The sequence below is a fragment of the Pagrus major genome, chromosome 1 (assembly GCF_040436345.1).
Source record: "Pagrus major chromosome 1, Pma_NU_1.0".
NCBI classification, from domain to species: Eukaryota; Metazoa; Chordata; class Actinopteri; order Spariformes; family Sparidae; genus Pagrus; species Pagrus major.
Genome location: NC_133215.1, coordinates 32256006 through 32274969, shown reverse-complemented (window position 1 = coordinate 32274969; position 18964 = coordinate 32256006). Strand labels below are relative to the sequence as shown.

The 18964-nt window shown below is 39.7% G+C and overlaps 1 protein-coding gene across 1 annotated transcript; it reads right to left on the bottom strand.

Annotated features, from left to right (window-relative positions):
• Positions 1 to 4902: 4902 nt before the first annotated feature.
• Positions 4903 to 5829, bottom strand: sp6 (Sp6 transcription factor). Its single transcript, XM_073476546.1, has one exon. The coding sequence runs from the start codon at positions 5827 to 5829 to the stop codon at positions 4903 to 4905; it is 927 nt and encodes a 308-aa protein (XP_073332647.1).
• Positions 5830 to 18964: the final 13135 nt, after the last annotated feature.

Genomic DNA, 18964 nt, shown 5'->3' with positions numbered 1-18964 from the left:
CAGTTTAAGAGAGGTTTTTTGTTTTTTTTAAACAATACATTTCAAAACAAGTCCCCATCTACTTTAGTTGTTTAGGAGAATGCCACAACACTGTTTTGCTGCAAAGTTGTAGAAATGTTTTGTGGACTACTGAACTTCACCAACTTCCCACCTGCATGGAGGTGACGAGATTATGACTGAATACTCATTTTTGGGTAAACTTATCCTTTAAGAGAAAAGCCTTAAAAGTTAAACTACTACTACTACTACTACTACTGTATTTAGATATATTTTATATTCACACCTATATAAACCGTATTCACAATGCATATACTCATCGAAGAATGGAACTGGATACAGTTGTACAGTTTGGGCCCCTGAACATTTTCAGATATTGCAAAAACGCCACATGGCAGCCATTTTACTTTCCGCCATAAATTAATCATGTATATTGCATCGTATCTCCTGAACCAAACATGATATCACAGAAAAGGTGATATCTACCCCCATGTTTTGATGGTCAGGGATTATAATGATACTGTATACAACATCATAAACTTTTCAGGTGAACAGTTAATGTTGAATTCATTGACATATGAGAATGAAATGACAGTATCTGAGAAGCTACGTCAGACTTTGTAATATCATGTCGTTGCATGCATGTTGTGAAGCTTAATCCTTTGTTTATTAACCCTGTTAACACAGTGAATGTGAAGAACAGAACAATATTCATTATCTGCTGTATATTATATCATATATCTAACCTTAAATTATTTAGCAGCGTTTCACTGACAGCAATGCTCTCTTTTTAGGAATGCCCTGATCACATTCACACAGTTACCCATTCACAAGTGATCGCTCCCCATTACAACCACAGTCTCATCTGTCGGCCACTGGAGTTGTCAGGGTTAATGGCCTTGCTCAAGGGCACCTCGGTGGTGGCAATGGGGGAAGGGGCAAGTGCTGCCGGTCCAGGGATTACGCTACCACTGCCCCCAATATGACCTTAGCTACTTGCGTGTGGCAGGTGTGTGGTTAAGATAAAAATAAGGTTAGGTAAAACTGGAGACCATCTGTCAACGGGATCACACCTACTGTGACGGGAATGGTGGAACAGATGACATTAGAGAAGTGAGTTTGGTGAAAGAGTATACCATGTTTAATGTTGTACACTCGTTCTGGTGTGATTCCATCACAAAATGGTCTCTAGTTTTTTTCGTTAAAGAGTTGCAGGATTTGAAAGGATTCTAAACCAATCCTGAATTGGCCCTCTTCCTCCTGGACAAGTGTGATCAGGAATGTTGATTACTTCAGCTTTCTCAACAAATGTACTATTACTGAGAAAGCCAATATGTTAGCTATAGGCTTACATGTAACAAATATGAATGGAAAAATAAACAACCTTTAATTTGTTTTAAACAATTTGTGCTCAAACAATCCACAGGAGCCAGAATCAGCAGAAAATAACAGTTGCTTTCAGCTAAGTGGCCAAGTTCATATTAAATATTAAATGTATAGTCACTGTATTGTCAGGGTAAATTCACAAACAGTTCTACACAACATGCAGATATGATATTATTAGAAAGTCTGCCCAAGGTTGTCAGATACTGTGATTACATGACAGCGTGGCTGGTTATGTTTTCACCTTGGCAGTGTGTGTGCGTGTGTGTGTATGCGTCATCATGGCAAAATCTGGTCCTGGACACCTACTGTTGTGGGAACCAGTCACAGAAGCTGTTGTGAGTACTTTGCGTTATGTCTTTCTGTCTGTGAACACATTTTGTCAATGTGAAAGCACCATAACTGTGCAAGGTGTAGTCATGAAACTTTACAGGTGTGTTGTTGAGATCAAAATGAAGGGTTTGAAGATGGGTGTGGTCTGACCCATGGTTACTGAGAACTCATGAAATAATATAGTAATGACTACTGAGTACTCATGGGCCAACATGTGAATAAGCATCATGGCTGGTGTGTTCCCATCGCAAGATGGTCTCTAGTTTCCTTCTCACAGTGTAACAGACTCACCTTTGCCTTTTCAACAGAGCAATTTATGATGTAGTAAATGGTATCATTGTAATCCTTGACCATCAAAACATGTGGTTAATAAAACACTTTTCTGTGTTATTTAATCTGTTTGATATGATTCAAAATATATAATTCACATATGGCAGAAAGTAAAATGGCCGCCATGGTTGCCACATGCCGTTTTTGTGATGGCTCCATCTCTGAAAATGTTCAGGGCCCCAAACTGTACAACTGTTTCATGCTTTTATAATAAAGTGGACATTTTTTTGCATATCATCTGGACTACTACTACTACTCCTAATAATAATAATAATAATAATGTCTGCTGTTGTATTTGAGTAAAAATGAAATTGCACAGAATAATTTATAATCAGCACACCTGACTTACAAGTAAAATAAAGGTTCAACATGGAGACAGAATATAATTTTTTATTTAATAAAGGACAATAATAGATTAAATACAAGTTATTACACCACGATACTTAACTTATTAAATGTTTTAGAACTTATTTTATAACAGTCAACTAAAACATTTACTACAGCGACCAAATTTTAAAAAGTTGTCCATCTTGTTCTACTGACCAACGTAAAAGACTATCTAACATAAACAAAAAATAATAATAAGAGACAATACACAATAATTGACTAATCTTTTAGCAATGTCTTCCATTTCTTAAATTCTATACATAAATACAGCAATCATGAGCCTCCATAATTGAAAGCTCCCTAATATATATAGAAATCTCAGCCTAACGTCTGTGATGGTTTATACATCCTAATAGTGTTTTAAACTGTAAAGCCACTCACACTGCCTGCTACAGAACTATTGATCACAGAATATTGATTATGAAAGTTAACTATTCAAAATAAGTAACCTAATAGATTTCAGATGCGTCTGTTGTTCAACTGCATTTTATTGTATTCATTAGACTGCTGACAGTCCTTTTCTGCATACTTTAGTATGAATTAACAATATAATTCACACTTAAATGGTTGTATGTTTCAGAAAGACTTTTGTTAATTGATTCGTTAGTGTCAGTGAACATGGAAAAGTACAGACACACCAACAGCTGTTAATAAAATGTGTTGAGCGATGAGCCCATCACACATTCTTTGTTGATGATTGGGACTACAGCTTGATCCGACATGCAAATCATAATCAAGCTGATGATATTTGGAAGAACTGTATAACCTCACTAAACCCCACTTAATGAGGTATACAGTAGCTGGATGGTATTGGTAGGACAGGCTTCTGCTTCCACCACGGCCTGAACCTTTTGAGGCATGAATTTAAGTAAAGTCCTTCCAAGAGTTTCTCCAGATTTATAAAATTTACTTTTCTTTTGGCTTGGTTTAGTCTTCACCAATTCCTCGGTGAATTAACTTGCTCACAAGCTACCAAATTCTCCTCTATGTTCACTAGCTGGTAGCTAATGTTGTCTTCCTGACGTTTGGTGCGTAGCACTCAGCCTACCGTCCGTTTATCAGAATGTTTTAGCTGAAAACAGCTGTCTGCTAGTGTGAATGAGATTGATGAGAGCGGTAAGACTTAACTACAACAGTTAGTGTGGGCCAGAAAACCAAAACAATGAGCTCAAATTCACTGAACAATAGCATAGGTCTACTCAGTAGAGCTGAAAATATTGATTAGTGCAGCTTTAAATCTTGGGACTACAGAGGCCACTGGAATAAACCACCTTTCTGGAAGTTTCATTCGGCACCAGTAGCCTGTAGTGTTGACATTGTGGATCTGTGGAGCCATTTTTATGGCCAAATACGTTCACAGTCATCAGCATTTTGCAACAGAAACCAGGATTCATTTGACCAGGCAGCATTCTCCCTCCAAGTCCAGCTTTGGTGATCACGAAGCTCGGTTTTATCTTTATGTTCTTAGCTACCAGGAGTGCAGGGGGTCACTGTCCTTAGCTGGCTCACTGGCATCTTTTCGTTCCATTTGGCAACTTGAATCACATTCTCCTACTGAATGGTCCTTCTCAGTAATAAGTGTAGTACTATTTCTGGTATATAGTAGCCTTTGTAGTGCATGAAACTCAATTTATTATTTTATATGATATTATATGATATTATCTTATATTATATTTTATTATATTATATCATATTATATTATCGTGTCAGCATTGCAGCATGCTACAGCTGCAAGGCATTATTGTCTGTTTTATTTTCATTTTGTTTGTTTATGTACCATTTGAATTAGTTATATAACAACACACACAAAGCCGTCTTTGTGGCATGAACTCTCAACAATTCAAAATGGTTACTGACATTTTTAAAACAAGAAAATGCCGCATTTTATTCCAGTGTCTTATCACAACTCGCGCAGTAGGCTCCACACATATGGTGACAGTCTGAAACAAAAACAAAATATCACCATCTCCTTTCTCCGCTCAAAAGCTTGCTGCCTTTGAAATGGGTAAATTGAACTGTGCTGGAGATAAACCTTTTTCTCCATCTCTCCCAGTAACACATTTCATTCATTTAATTGTAAACAAGTTAACAAGCCACCTTCAGTTGATCTCTTCCCAGTCTCCTGGTCTACTGGTAGTAGTGGCTCTATAGCAGCAATGGAAGTCCAGCAACAAGCCTCAACGTGGTTGCCTCCTTAGCCACCTTTCACTTTTGGTAAACAAAGGAAATTTCTATACACAGAATCAGTAAAAGTCCAGTTTTTTCTGTGTGCATTTAGATTATGACTGAGTTGGCCCTAAATTCAAAGGACCACAGATGAACAATTACTGTTCCGTCAGACGTCAGTAAAAGTTTGGTCCAGACCTTGTTTTTATTCTCTATTCTATCGTAAAACTATGACACCTCTATGACAGAGAGGGGAACAAATGGTAAACCTTTAACTGCCAAAAAATTCTTCTGAAAGTGATGAAATTAGCCGGACTGCCCTGTCACGCTGGAGACTGAGGGGTCTGTCTCACATTTTAGCTTCAGCGGAGGCTCTGCGCCATCAGACGCAGACACATTTGAGGATGACTGAGGAGGTGATGAAGCATCAAAGCCCTTATCCATCCTTCCGTCTCCATTCACCCTCTCCTCCCCATGTCCTGGCGGGGACTCGTGTGTGCGCATGTGCTTGGCCAGGTGATCGTTGCGCATAAATACTCTGGGACACAATGCGCAGCTGAACTTCTTAGCGCCAGTGTGCGTCTGCAGGTGGCGCTGCAGTTCGTCAGAGCGTGTGAATCTCTTGCCACAAAAGAGCCAGTTGCAGACAAATGGCCGGTCCCCACTGTGCCATCGTAGGTGAGCCTTCAGATGGGAGGTCTTGGCGTAGGCTTTGCCACAGCCAGGGATGTGGCAGTTGTGCATGTGTTTCCTCCTGCTGTCGTCAGTGCTCTGGCCCAGCTGTTCAGCATGGACACAGTTAGGGCAACGACACACAGCTTGGCCGGCGCCTCTGGAAGAAGAGCGGCGCTGGGGCTTGGGTCGGGCTGAGACAACGTTCTCCTGTGGTTCCTCCAAAGAGAACTGTTCTTGCTGCAGCATTTCAGGGGGCAGTGGCTCCATCTTGAAGCCATCCGTGGGGAAGAGGTGGGATGAGTGTGAGGCTGGAGCATGTTGAGCTGGGGGCAAGGTGCACAGCTGCGGGTCAGAGCCGTAGGGGCCTAAGGAGGGCTGTAACCCCATGGAGCTCCCCGCACTCACTGAAGGAATCCCGACACCCTGCCCTGTCTGCAGGTCTATCCAGCTCCCTGGTTGGACGTCTCTGTGGAGGTCCCACCAGGAGGGGATGTTCATGTCTTCTGAGTTGCCACCAGGTGGTGCTGTCCGTAACCAAGGCTCGTAAGGGTGGGCCATGTGAGCAGCTGGTGCAGGTGTAAGACTGTTGATGAGGTCAGCCGCTGTGTTGTTCACTATCTTTTGGGTTAGGCCAAGATTATTACCACATGATGGGATGGTGATGCATTGAAGAAAAAACCTGCAGAAAGAAAGAGCAGACAAACAAATCAAATCTGGTATCAACTCTCACTCAGTTGCATTTTCTCAATGACTTCACTAAACCACATGCTATGACTTTGAAGTCCTGAGGTCATTCTTTTTTTTCTGGCTTTGAAATTACTCAGCTTCTGCTGATCTAAGATCTCTGAACATCTGAAGTACAGACACTCGGGCCTAAATCCTCCTGTCTACAACATTTAAATAACCAACCCCGAGCACACCCCCTTCATTGCCATGGATACTGCAGTTCTCACGCTGCGTGGCCGTGGAGACAGAAGAGAGGGGGAGACAGACGTGTCCAGGCAGAAGCCTGCCACATACATCCGCTGCCAGGTACTTCCCATGGAGGACAGTCAAAGACAAGCGCAAAGAAAACAACATCATCGGCCCAGTGCAGAAGCAGCGGAGGGGGGAGGGACGAGAGTGAAGGGGAGTGTTGACAGGAGAGCAGTTTGGTAAAGGAAGAAGTTCCAGGGAGGTATGGCTTCAGGCCAAAGTCTATTTGTACATCTCTGAGGTTTGTGGAGATGAAACCTGGCAGACAGGAGAACCAGTTTTTTTTTTTTTTTTTTTATAAATCACACATGATTTACAACAACTGCCTTCCAGGCAAAGAGCCCCGTAAAACACACTGGCGGCAGAAAGCGTCAACAGTTGCAGACTGACGGCATTCAGGAGCCTGAGAATGGGAGTCCAACAATAACATGAGAACAATTGCTTTATGTGTATAATTATGGGCACACGCTCTGAAAAAGCATCCTTTCATCAACATGCTCCTGGTATGTACACTCAACAGTGTCAGTCAGAGGCTCTAATTTCCAAAGGTGACATGAAGCTTGTTAATGTCGGACAAGACAAGAAACAAGCAGCCTGCAAGACTTCTGCTTGGCTCCAAACATGTCCTAGCCCCAAACAATCTTGTTGACTTCCACCACACCCCCATCCTGCAACATCTACAATTATCTTTACAGCAGGAAACAGTAAAGTAGTCTGTAGCTTTAGAGCTTGGTATCTTGTCTTGAGATCACTTGTGATATCTGACATAGAAAGCTGGACAAGGTCACCAAGAAACAAAAGGTCAGGCTCCAGTGGAAGATATACGTGTCTGATATGCTGATCCATTAGAGGCAGGCGGGAGCATGCAGCACACAGGTGGGGTCACTCTGAATGACAGTGGACGATGCCCTCAGTAGATCTCAATTTGTTAAGTCAATACGGCCAAACCAACAGGATTACACTTCCATTTCAAAGGTTCAGTCAAAGCCACTCAGAGATGCTTTCTAGTCCCAATGAAATCATAAAGCAATTAGTTTGGAATTTCCTAATGAAAGGTCTGGTGTTAAAGGTCAAGCTGATTTATGTCATGTCGGCCTGGAGCCAGAGCTGCTCTGTAATTTTTTGGGAATGCGACTCAGACGCACGGCAAAATGGTCCCCCAAACTCTGCTCTTACTGACATGACCGTAAACAAATGAAGACAGCAGCATCCTCCTCTGTTCGTCAAAGCGCTGTTAGCGCTAAGAGCTCCCAGGAGAAACAGCTGGCATAGGGGGCCCCCTCAGGGGGACAGCAGCCTGGGAGAAGGAGGATGGTACAGAGCAATGACAGAGCTCTGATCATAAAACCTGCCCGACCAAGACCCAGCACAGCCCCTGGTTTACAAGTCTGCCATCGGGAAGAGGCAGAGAGAGGGAGCGAACTTTTCCCTTTACGATTTGGAAGTTTGAACAAACATTTTTAAACTTTTTTTATTTTTCTGACTTGAGATCACATGATTAATGATTAGCCTTTTACGAGTTATTCAGACTGCTAACCTGCTAATCTGAGAGCAAGCACTTTTGCACTGATACAGTTTGCAGTCCATTTTCCAGGATGATTTACAGGCTCAGTTTAATCGTCATCCTATCCACCACAAGTCTCTCATCCCAGACCTAGAATAACACATTAACACTGACTGTCTATAGAGACTCCAAACAAACCAGTTTGGGTCAACTGGCATCTACAAGTTGTTTGTTTTAACCTGCTCAGAGGGTGAGATGGGTGGAGAAGAACACATCAATTCAGTAAGGGTCAGGTCAGCTGTCAAAGGAGCATAACACGACAAGCTTCAAACACTGATCTGTTGAAACCATATTTTTTCTGACCTTTGCTTAGGTGCCCATGTGTAAGGAAGTACTTAACATCAGCATAAAACTTAAAACATGTAGAAACTAACACAAAGAACTGGTTTAATGACCAAAGTCTGACTACAAACCTGTAAAAAAAAAAAGTAAGAATGAATGAAACTGACTATGAAATACTCTAACTGACAAACAATCATCAATGTAAAATGTAATTTGCAGATCTAAGTGAAGGATTAAGTTAGTGACATACAGAGCTCAGGATGAAAGGCTAATCTCAGGTAATCGGTTTCTCTGCGCTTCAACTGTATGATTAAGTGCAGAGATAGTTTAGATAGGATGACAGGGTTACATCCTCAGTTATTTAGGAGCGTCTGTGTGACACTCATTCATTCACAATTGTGTAAAATGAAGCATATTTATCTACAATATCAACAGAAATTCTTGTGACAGTAGCTTTTAGGTTCTTTTTTTTATTTTTTAAAAAAACAGTTTTGCATCCTTCCATCTCTTCTGAATGACTGTACAACCAGAAAACTGTTTCTTATTTAATTTTCTTAATCAGCTTTATTATTTGACAGCTGGACATTATGACAGGAAAGAGGGGAGAGAAATAGGAATCAAACCCCAGCTGCTGCAAAGGACTTGCATTTGTACATGGGGCACACGCTCTACCAAGAAAGCTATCAGGGCCCCCCCCATTTACCAAGTTTTAAGGGCCGCCATTATCAGCCAAGTGCGAGCATGTTCTCTATCAAGTTTGACACTCCTGATGTTCTAATAAAAATGCATGCAAGTCTTAAAAACAGCCTGCAGTTTTGTTGAAAATCGTTGTCCTGCAAGAGGAATTTCTTTGAACACAATGTTGTTTCAGTATTTATGTTTTAATGGACACAAAGATTCAATATCAAGCACACAGACAGGATTTCATTTCAAATGTGACACCTGTTCTCCTGGTTTGCATCGAAATTTAAATTTGAGTTACTTAAAATTAAAATTGTCAAGATACGTAAATACAGCGGTGGAAACTACTACTAAGTTACTCAAGTACTGTACTATATATATGTGTGTGTATATATATCTATATGTGTGTGTGTGTGTGTGTGTGTGTGTGTGTGTGTATATATATATATATATATATGTATATATATATTTATGTAACTCGTACTACCTACTTGGTAATTTTGAGGTTTCCTGAGTTTTTTTTACGTATACTCAACTTTTAAAATTTGCAGTGTGGGAGAATATTTGTTCTATGAAATTAATGATATGTTCATATCTATCCAACTTTATTTCCACTGCGCTTTTCTGTCAAAACTACAAACCACCCCTTTTGTTTTATTTTACAATTACAGATTTTCATTTAAAGTATTACATAAAATCATTTTCAGCATTATGCATTATTAAGTATATAATGTAGTTTAAATTAACTTGACTTTGACCAGTTACAACATTGAAGTACCACTTACATAGTGTTAAAAAAATCAATAATAATGAACAAACAGTATGATGATATTACACTGACTATTGGTACTTTTATTTTTTTATATTTTAAATACATTTTGTTGCTACTAATTTGAATACATGTACTTGTATTTTACTTTTACATTTAATTACAAAATAAAATAAATAATATGTATTTGTCTTCCACCACTGCATACAGTATACTGTATATCTTATTAAGACTTACATTTGAACTAAACTACTGATCGATCACCACAGTTAAGCCCTGGCGTTTTTTAATAAAACTCTTCACAAACTCTAAACAGAATTTATTTTAACTCCAGTCAGACATCCAGACTGATGTGCAGCCACGTTATTTTATTGTATATTATTGAATCCACTTTTCCACAAACGATTCATCTTTGAGTCTTGATTCAGTTTAGATTTCTTGTATTTAGTTTAGACCACATACAGTATTTGTCTTTTATTAAACACTGACATTGTTCGTTATTGTCCAGTTTTACAATTCACAGGGTCTAATGGTACTTTTCCTAAAGGCAACATGAAAACAATTATAGCAGTCTACTTGAACTAACTTATATATATATATATATATATATATATATATATATATATATATATATATATATATATATATACCCTATAGTTTTAGCAGGAAAGAAGAGGAGCAATACTGACATTACACCAGAATTTGGACGGCAAAAATGAGTGGAACAAAAACAGCATTAACGTACAGATTTCATCCCTCTTTCATAAAGTATCACACAGGTGTGACTTCCCAAGGTTTCTTAACTGCTTGCTTGTGAAACATTATTTAAAGTATGACTTTAAAATAGAACATTTACCTAAATATGAAGCTGACCCTGCACACCGACCGGTCAGCCTGTTGAATTTTGGTTGCTGAAAACTGTATGTCAATTATAAACCACACTTTGATGTTATCATACCTGGACTCCATACTGTATTCTTAAATTCTCTGTATATTCATATTTAATCCAGGCTGCTGATTTGTAACTTTCTGAACCATATGAATGCTTTAACTACATTCTCCAAAAATACAGGACAATAATTCAAACGTGTAAAGAATCTTTACAGTAGTCGAAGGTCTCATTGCAGCTCTCTGCTCTCTGTTGTGGCTGATTTATGTATTTTCAATTTATGAATCTGAGTCCAATGAGTTTTGGGGCGTCTTTTGTATAAAATGTTCTGTTCACTGAGACTTTATCCCTTTTTTCTTTAGTCTGCTTTGAAAAAGAATTAATTTTGACTTTCTCATGTATGCCCTTACAGTTTCCTGAATCTAACCTGACGCCTGTCTAACGTGCCCTCAGTTTAATAAATGCTTAAACGAGTCATTTCTAGTAATATGAATGAAGATCAAGTCATGTAATACGGATAATATAGACAGATACGGTAACGCTTACAGTAGACGGCAGTGACAGCAAATGAGTTACCTGTTAAGCTGCTGCTGCTGTTATTTTCTTTTTGGATTAAAGACACCTGGTTGGAGAAACTTAGTCTCAGCTCAGCTCTGCTCAGTATTCCCTTCGTCGAAAAAAGTGCGCAGAAAAATAATATCCTTATCATATTTCATCTGATTTGCTCCATCGCAGACGGTCCAGGTGAGGCAATATCGAATTTGGCGAACAGGTAAGCAGCATTCTCAGGAGTGACTAACTTTATGATAGGTTGTGCGTCTTGAGTCGCTCCAGGCTCCGCCCTCTGCCGCCCAGCAGTCCCCCGCTTTGAAGATGCGCCCTCGGCTGGAGCTGAGGAGACGGCTCGCTGTGGGTCAATGGGCCCGTCTGTCACAGGGGCCACAAACTGACTGTGTTATTTTAGAAAGTGTGGTTTGAGCTTCCCTATCAAAAGAGGTTCCACTTTTGAGCTGCCTGTGGGGTTTTGAATGAGAGTGTGCATTCAGAGACAATAGGCCTACTTCATTGTAGGCTACTGCAATGTGTTCTAACTGGTTATGAACAGTGTGGGCAAGTTACTTTCCAAGTGCAGTATATTTCATATTATGGGTTACCTTCATTTTAAAGTAATATATTATGTTACAATATTACTGTCTGCGTAGAGTAATAAATTACTTATTACACTACATTTTAGTTACTTTAAAAAAATGCCCAAATAATCGCTATAGAACAATTATCTAGTTGAGATCTTTTTAAATAAACTAATGTCCTTGGACACAGTGATGAGCAGGCAGACAAAGGATCACAGTCTGATATATTATGAGATAGGAATAAATATTTTTAATTGATGGCTTAGTCATATGAAACACAATAGACTTATGCCTTCTATAATGTAGTCAATAATGAATAAACGTTTCACTGCGGTCGGTAACGCGGATTGTAACGCGTTACGTGACGTAACTGTAGTAATTTATTACTGAAATATTATTATTAACGCGTTATATTACTCCGCTACTGCTAAAAGTAATATTTTACTGTAACGCGTTGCTTTTGTAACGTGTTACCCCAACACTGGTTACAAAACTGTCTCATTTTAATACTGATGCATCTACAAGACCTACATATGCAAATGAGAACATCAGTGAGGAGATCTATAATTACTGTATTTATTCTTATTGCCTTCTCATGGGGTCAGGAGTATTTTTTATTGTGGAATGCTGAGGATGAATTGTGGAGTCTCACAGCCTGAGGAAACAAGTTGCTCTGTAGTCTGGTGGTATGACACTAAAATAAAGTTTACTTCATTTCAACATTGTCGTAATTAATCTTACATAGCCACAAATACATTGCCTCATTCTCATGCATCCTGCAAACAGTTTTGTTAAAAAAAACACAAAATATGTGGCATATTTTTTTTCTGTTGCTTTAAAATAGATTAACATGCTAGCAAGATCAAGATCTTTAGACACGAGCGGTGAAGCTCATACTGCTTTTGTCCACAGGGGACGCCAGAAGCAACAACAACAACAACAACAAAAAAGAAAATTCCCTGTAGCAGCTTTAAGTACACTTCTGGTTCCCTCGTCTTGAACAGGTTTTCAGGTAGATGTCTGAAATAAGGTCTGTGGTTAACACAAGCTTAAGAAATGTTCACATTTGTTCTTGACATAAAATCCGTCAGTAAATACCCCGCACCTGAATTTCAAAGCGTTTACATGTCTTACAAAGGCAGTTGCTAATAAGTGGCCAAATGAGACCACAGACGTTGACAGGGACATTAAACGTCATCACACTGAACATGGACAACTCATCTACTCACTCGTTCTTCTATACAAGTATCACAAACTTGTGTTTGCCACAGACCTTATTTTCTGCAATAATCTAAAATCCAATTGAAAAATCCCAAAGGGTTTCTGTCTGGCAATGCTAACTTCTGGGTGAGCCTACAAACGCTCGTCATCCCTGCAGCACTCTATACTTCATTAGATTTTATGAAAATATTGTACTTTTAACTTCACTGCATGTGTTTGACAGTGACTGTAGCCAGTAGTTTCTATGTTGATTATGCTTTTTACAGACCAAACATATGATCAACTCATAATATTTACATTATTAATAGATTGTTATAGATTAACCTAATCAAACTGCAACATAAATCTACCACTTAAATAATAAGTAATAATGAGTGATTTTATTTTGAAGTACATATAGTCGATAATACTTTTACTGAAGTAAACTTTTCAACGCAGGACTTTTACTTGTAATGAATTATTTATATAGTGTGTTACTGTTACTTAAGTGAATGATCTGAGCATCGTGAACAGTGGGTCTTTAAACAGAAGCAAGTCTGAGATCATGATATGTAAAGGCTGAAATGGACCTGCTCTGTGTCAGCTCCCAGCTTGACCTCTCAAAGGCACTTTTTTATTTTATCATAATGTACGGCTAGATAAATATAAAGATTAAGCTGACTGAAAAGAAAATAGTTATTAAATTTTTTTTAGCATTAAAGTTATTGAGTTTTGAAACAGTAGTTTGATCAAGTCTGTAACTCGTACTACTGTACTCGGTAATTCTGAGGTAATCGGTTTCCTGAGTTTTTTAACGTAAAGTCAACTTTTAAAATTTACAGTGTGGGATAACATTTGTTCTATGACGTTAATTATATGTTCATAAGTATTTAACTTAATTTCCACTGTGCTTTTCTGTCAAAACTACAAACTAACATGAATATAAGATCAAACTTGGTACGTCATCCTGATGCTCATGTCACACCTTTTGGTTATGGTGAGATACCAAAATCAAGATAAACTTTTTTACACTGTACAGCACTGTTGCACTAGTGCAGTGACTGCAGCCTGTGAATCAGATAGTTGAGACCTGGAAATCCTTTGATTGCGGACACTCCTGAGAGGTGGTTTGGCCCGGGCACTGTACACAAAACTGGAGATCTTACCTTGCAAAAAACAGACCCCACTTCTGCAAATCATCTGAACCGTTCAGTGAAAACAGTTTCTCACATTAGCATGAAATGTGTTTATTATGACTATTGAACTACTACAAAAGGCTTACAGTACCTGCCAAATGTTAAGTTTCTCCCAGCTTCTGAGGGTTGTAATATGTTGGTGTTTAATGGGCTGCAGTGGCTTTGAATGTGCATCACACATTTAATAGTTTTTTAACATCATCTTTCTTTGAGGCCTTTTTCTTTTATTTAGTCTCCTCACTGAGTTAATTCCTTTCCTGTCACAGCATGTTGGTGGAGCGGCTTCAAATCAACTGAAAAACACAGACCACAGACAGGCCGGCGGGAAGTGACTTCCTACCCCCTCTGCTCGTCTTTCTCTGAACCAGCACTTTACAAATGCTGAGTTTGATCTTATTACATGACAGTCACATAATGGAAGCACGGGGCGATCTGCAAATATTGACAAAGTCTTGATTGAGCACGCACCTTGATGGGACCTTCAAGCCATAAAGAGAGATCATGTCATCAGGAGATGTCGATTCCACGAACACTATTCTTGACCAGCAACGGTACTAAACCTCAGCTTATATTTTATCATAAGAGTGTTTCTGAAATAACTGCAAGGATATAAACACATAAAAAATGCAGACATACTTAGATTTTAACGCACATATGTTGCAGGCAAAGTAAAACTTAGTAAAAAAATGGTGGTAGTATAATGTCTCAGTATCAAACAGCTTTCAGTGTAATGTACCTGTACACATAGAGGAAGATCAGGCCACTGAACTGAAGACCACACACCACGTCTAAATGTTGTTTACCAAAGTCTTTAAATAGTCAAGCATATTTCCTCATGAATACAATGCAGCACAATCAGAAAGAGACTGCTTAATAACATTTAATTACAGTGCAATTTCAAGTGGGGGCTTACAAATTCTCCTAATGATTTAAATGTGTTTGGATAGCTTGTTTGACAGTTTTTATGTCTGTCACTGCTTACACATTTTTTTTTTGTGTATAAAATTTATGCTGTGTGTACATGAAACTGTTCGCGGATCTCTAAATGCTCTTGCAAAGAGGCTTTTCCTGAAGTACTGACATTTACTCTTGACTTAAGTCCAGCAAAATCTAAAGGAATATCTATTTATATTTCTGCAGCACCTTTGACCTTTAAATGTTAACGCCGCTGAGACCAAACCCATCCACCCATACAGGATACTTCTCACTGATCGCACTATTAAACACACACAATGAGTGCCAACAGTGTTCTTCTTTGGAACTCAGTATTAGGTCATAAGTGTGCTGTGCAATGTGGGGAAATTAGGGTGTGTGCTTACAGATGTCAATTAAATGCAGTTTTAGAACAAACAGCCAGAAATCAAATTTGAAAACTGCATAAATGCTAGTGGAAATATTTTGTCAAGGATACATTACTACTTTAATTTTGAGTTTTTGTGAGCGACAGTGGGACAATAGTGTCTATTACACCAGACTGAGAAAATTCCAATGCAGTCTGCCTTTCTTACATTTTGCAACTTTTCCAGTGTGTATTAATGTGTGTGTGTGTGTGTGTGTGTGTGTGTGTGTGTGTGTGTGTGTGTGTGTGTGTGTGTGTGTGTGTGTGTGTGTGTGAAACTGAGATGGACCATAATAGGATCAGAGTGGTGGAAAACTTGACCAAAGAACAGAGGCAGCAACAGACTCGATCAGCAACCAACGTTAGCACAAAGCACACATCTACAGCAGTGAGGGGTAGCTTCTCGGGCGGGGGTACTTTCGCGATGGCTATTTTGCTTCTGTTTATATGATTGTTTCATTTAACATCAGTTGTTTATATATGAATTTACAATTCAAAATCTAAGAGAGCTTGTTGTACTTAGTGAACTAACCGCTAACACATCTCCCTGTTGGCAGCGAGCGCTACAGTGCAGTACCTGTTCATGTGTACTGGAGGAGTGGGTCTGGAGGAGTGGGTCTGGAGGAGTGGGATTTTTTGCGGTTGGATACCTTCAAAATTTTGCTTGCTCTTGCTTGTTTCTACAATCTTATCAGCCGTATCTTTAAGTTATTTGACTTTTTTCCTGTCGAACCACAGTTTCTTAATTCAAGAATGACCTTTTAAACCCAACATTTTAGGAGTTAGGCCTAACAGCTTTTCTGCTGAAGATTGATACCATTCTAACGTTTGTTCGCCAGATATGAAGCTACAGCCAGTTTAGAATGAAGAACAGGGGGAAACAGCCAGGCTGGTTCTGACCAAAAGTAACATAATGTGTCTTCGCATTAGCATGTTATGTCTTGGAGTGTAAAACTATTTTTTAAAGGGGTTAGTAAGAAGCGTGACTAGCCAAGTAAATAGTTCAGCACATAACACTCACTTCTGTCTTTTACAGATTAAACAACCAAGACGTTATGAGTTGATTATTGAGCTGTAGAAGTGTAACTCTGGTAATAGTCTTTAGTCAAGGAAGTAAATCAGCTTATCTCCAAATGTAAAACTATTTATTTAATTGGTATAAATGACAATCCTGTAAGGAATTCTTCATCACTGCTTACTGCTGGAACGGTTTGGCTGTCCTATGTCCTACACACCCTGAACAGACTGTAGCATTGCTTGTTAGAATCTATTGTATTTTTGATTACAGTAATTAGTCAGGAGCAAGCTTTTGTTCCCCTGAAGGTCAAAATAATTTACGCAAGACATTAATCTGTTTTCTTGTGTGGTTGTTTTTTCTGTGTGCATAACTTGGACTAACTAACTCTAAAAGGAAATGTGTTTAGTATACAAGATTCCCACCATATAACGTTGGTTCTGATTCTGATTCACTGTCTGGTTTGACTTGCCTCTAGTCCCACGGGAACCACACCGGTGTCCCAGACAAATCCTCCTGCCAACACGCCAGCCTCCAGAGAGCTAGGCCGGCTAAAGCCTTACTTCCCCTCCAGAGGCAAAAAAATCCAAACAAAGTAAACAGTAAGCACCTAGTAGTCAACTTCCTTATCCTTGTTAATTATTCAAAATCCCGGAGGAGAGACCGGCCCACAGTTGTCTTCTGAGTCACTTTTTTTTCTCATACAGGCACTCACTCACCACAACGGCCCCCCTCTCCCCCTGCCTCCCCTTTCAACTTCAAACCCAGTCATTTCAGCAAGCTGCGCTTTGATTGTACCAAACACCTGTATTTTTCGAGGAGAGACTTCCTTGTGAGCCCCCGCCTCCCATCTTTGATTGTTAAACAGCAGTGGCGCCGTCATTACTGTCTGTGCGACTGATGCCGCCCAGCTTCCCCTCCCATCTTCCACCTCTGCCTTTTAACCGGAACTTTAATTGCTCAGAGAAAATTTGGATTGCTTTATTTTATCTAATTTTCAAAAACCCTCAGTTTTTTGTGGGTGAAGGGTTGTAAAACTTGAAATGTGCCTCGCTGGATTTATCAGATGAACTGGAGATGATTACACATTTCCTAACATCTTTAAAAAATGTGCTCAGATATGTTAAAAGATGCGGGAACTTGTTAAATGTAGAGCATAAAGTTGGCAGTAGCCAGATGGACACAGACACCGAACATTTTTTCTCTAGCTCACTAGTAATCCTCCAGGAAGACAGACAGACACTTAGACACACATACACACACCTTTGCAGCAGTAATACCATGCTTTATTAGACGGCCTCTCCTGCCATCCTGTCTCCCCCCTCAGATTAATATCCTCTGGGCTTCTCACCAGCTGTTTCCGTCTCTTAACACCCCTCATCTTCATCTGGCCGGCCCTCCGCTTCACATGGCAGGGCTTACGAACTGGGCCGCGACGCCTTTGTGGCTCTAGGAGAGGTCTTGGGCTTAGCACTGTGTGCGTACGTGTTGATGTGTGAGTTCACCAGGCGAGCTGAATGGTGGATCTCTTGTCCATGCAACTGTATCCCAGTGAGCTGAGACACAGTGTTGATAAGTTGATGAAATCTTTGAACTTGTGTGGTTTACACCATCTTATTTGCTCCCACTTGAGGGTGGACAGCCGCAGACAGACATAATTTCATACACCAAGTTTTTTCCTAATGGTCGGCCATTTCGCCACACTGGAACTGATTTTAAATATCAAAGAAATGTTTTAACAGGAAAAGCAAATCCATAGCCAATCTTTACTTGATTTAATCTGCGTCATAAATCATCATCACTTAATCATTCAACACTACTGTTTGTTGCCAACATGATTGGATTTATTGGTGTATTTACAAGGTTTGTTTTTCATTTGTGCATGTAGTTTCACTCTGTCTCTGCTTGTTTCTGTGCCAGAGTGTGTGTGTGGTTGTGTGTGTGTGTGTACTGTACATGTGTGCTAGCTCTTACTTGGGTGTGTCTGCCTTTGGCTCAGGTGGGTGTTTACCTCTCATGGTGTTTTTACTGTTTGTGTGTAAGGGCAGACAGGATGTGCGGTGCTTGTCAGCACACTACAGGAGATGAAAGGCCGGGGAGGGTGTGGAAGTAGACGAGTGCTGTTCAGGTAACAGGTTGTCCTCTCAGAAATCTCTCAAGAATTCAGCCCCATTGCCTTCAGCATTCCTATTGAGCCACAAGTGAACACCACTCACCACCAAGCTGCTTCAAAAATAACTCAACACCTCCGACAAATCTGGGCATAACTGAACACCAATGGGGTCCAGGTGGCGAATCTCAAAACACAACCATTTAGTTGAACATTTGGAGCAGCTCGGTTGGCGCTCCTTACTTCCTCGGAGCTCAGATGTGCGTGTCAACTCTTATTTCACAACTGCCATAAAACTGATGCATCACCAAAACTTGACAGACGCCACATGAGTCAGTTTTAAGAAGGGGGCCCACTGACATGCATATTGATGAGCAGTACCTGTTGGTGCGACAGCAGCCTGGTTATTACATTGGGAATGTCATTTCTAAGAAATGTCAGTCACTACAATGCAGTTAGGCAGGTTCATACCATTAGAGTGAGAACTCACAGGAACCATATCCATTATGATCTATTGTTAGCAGAGGTTAAGTTATTACCTTG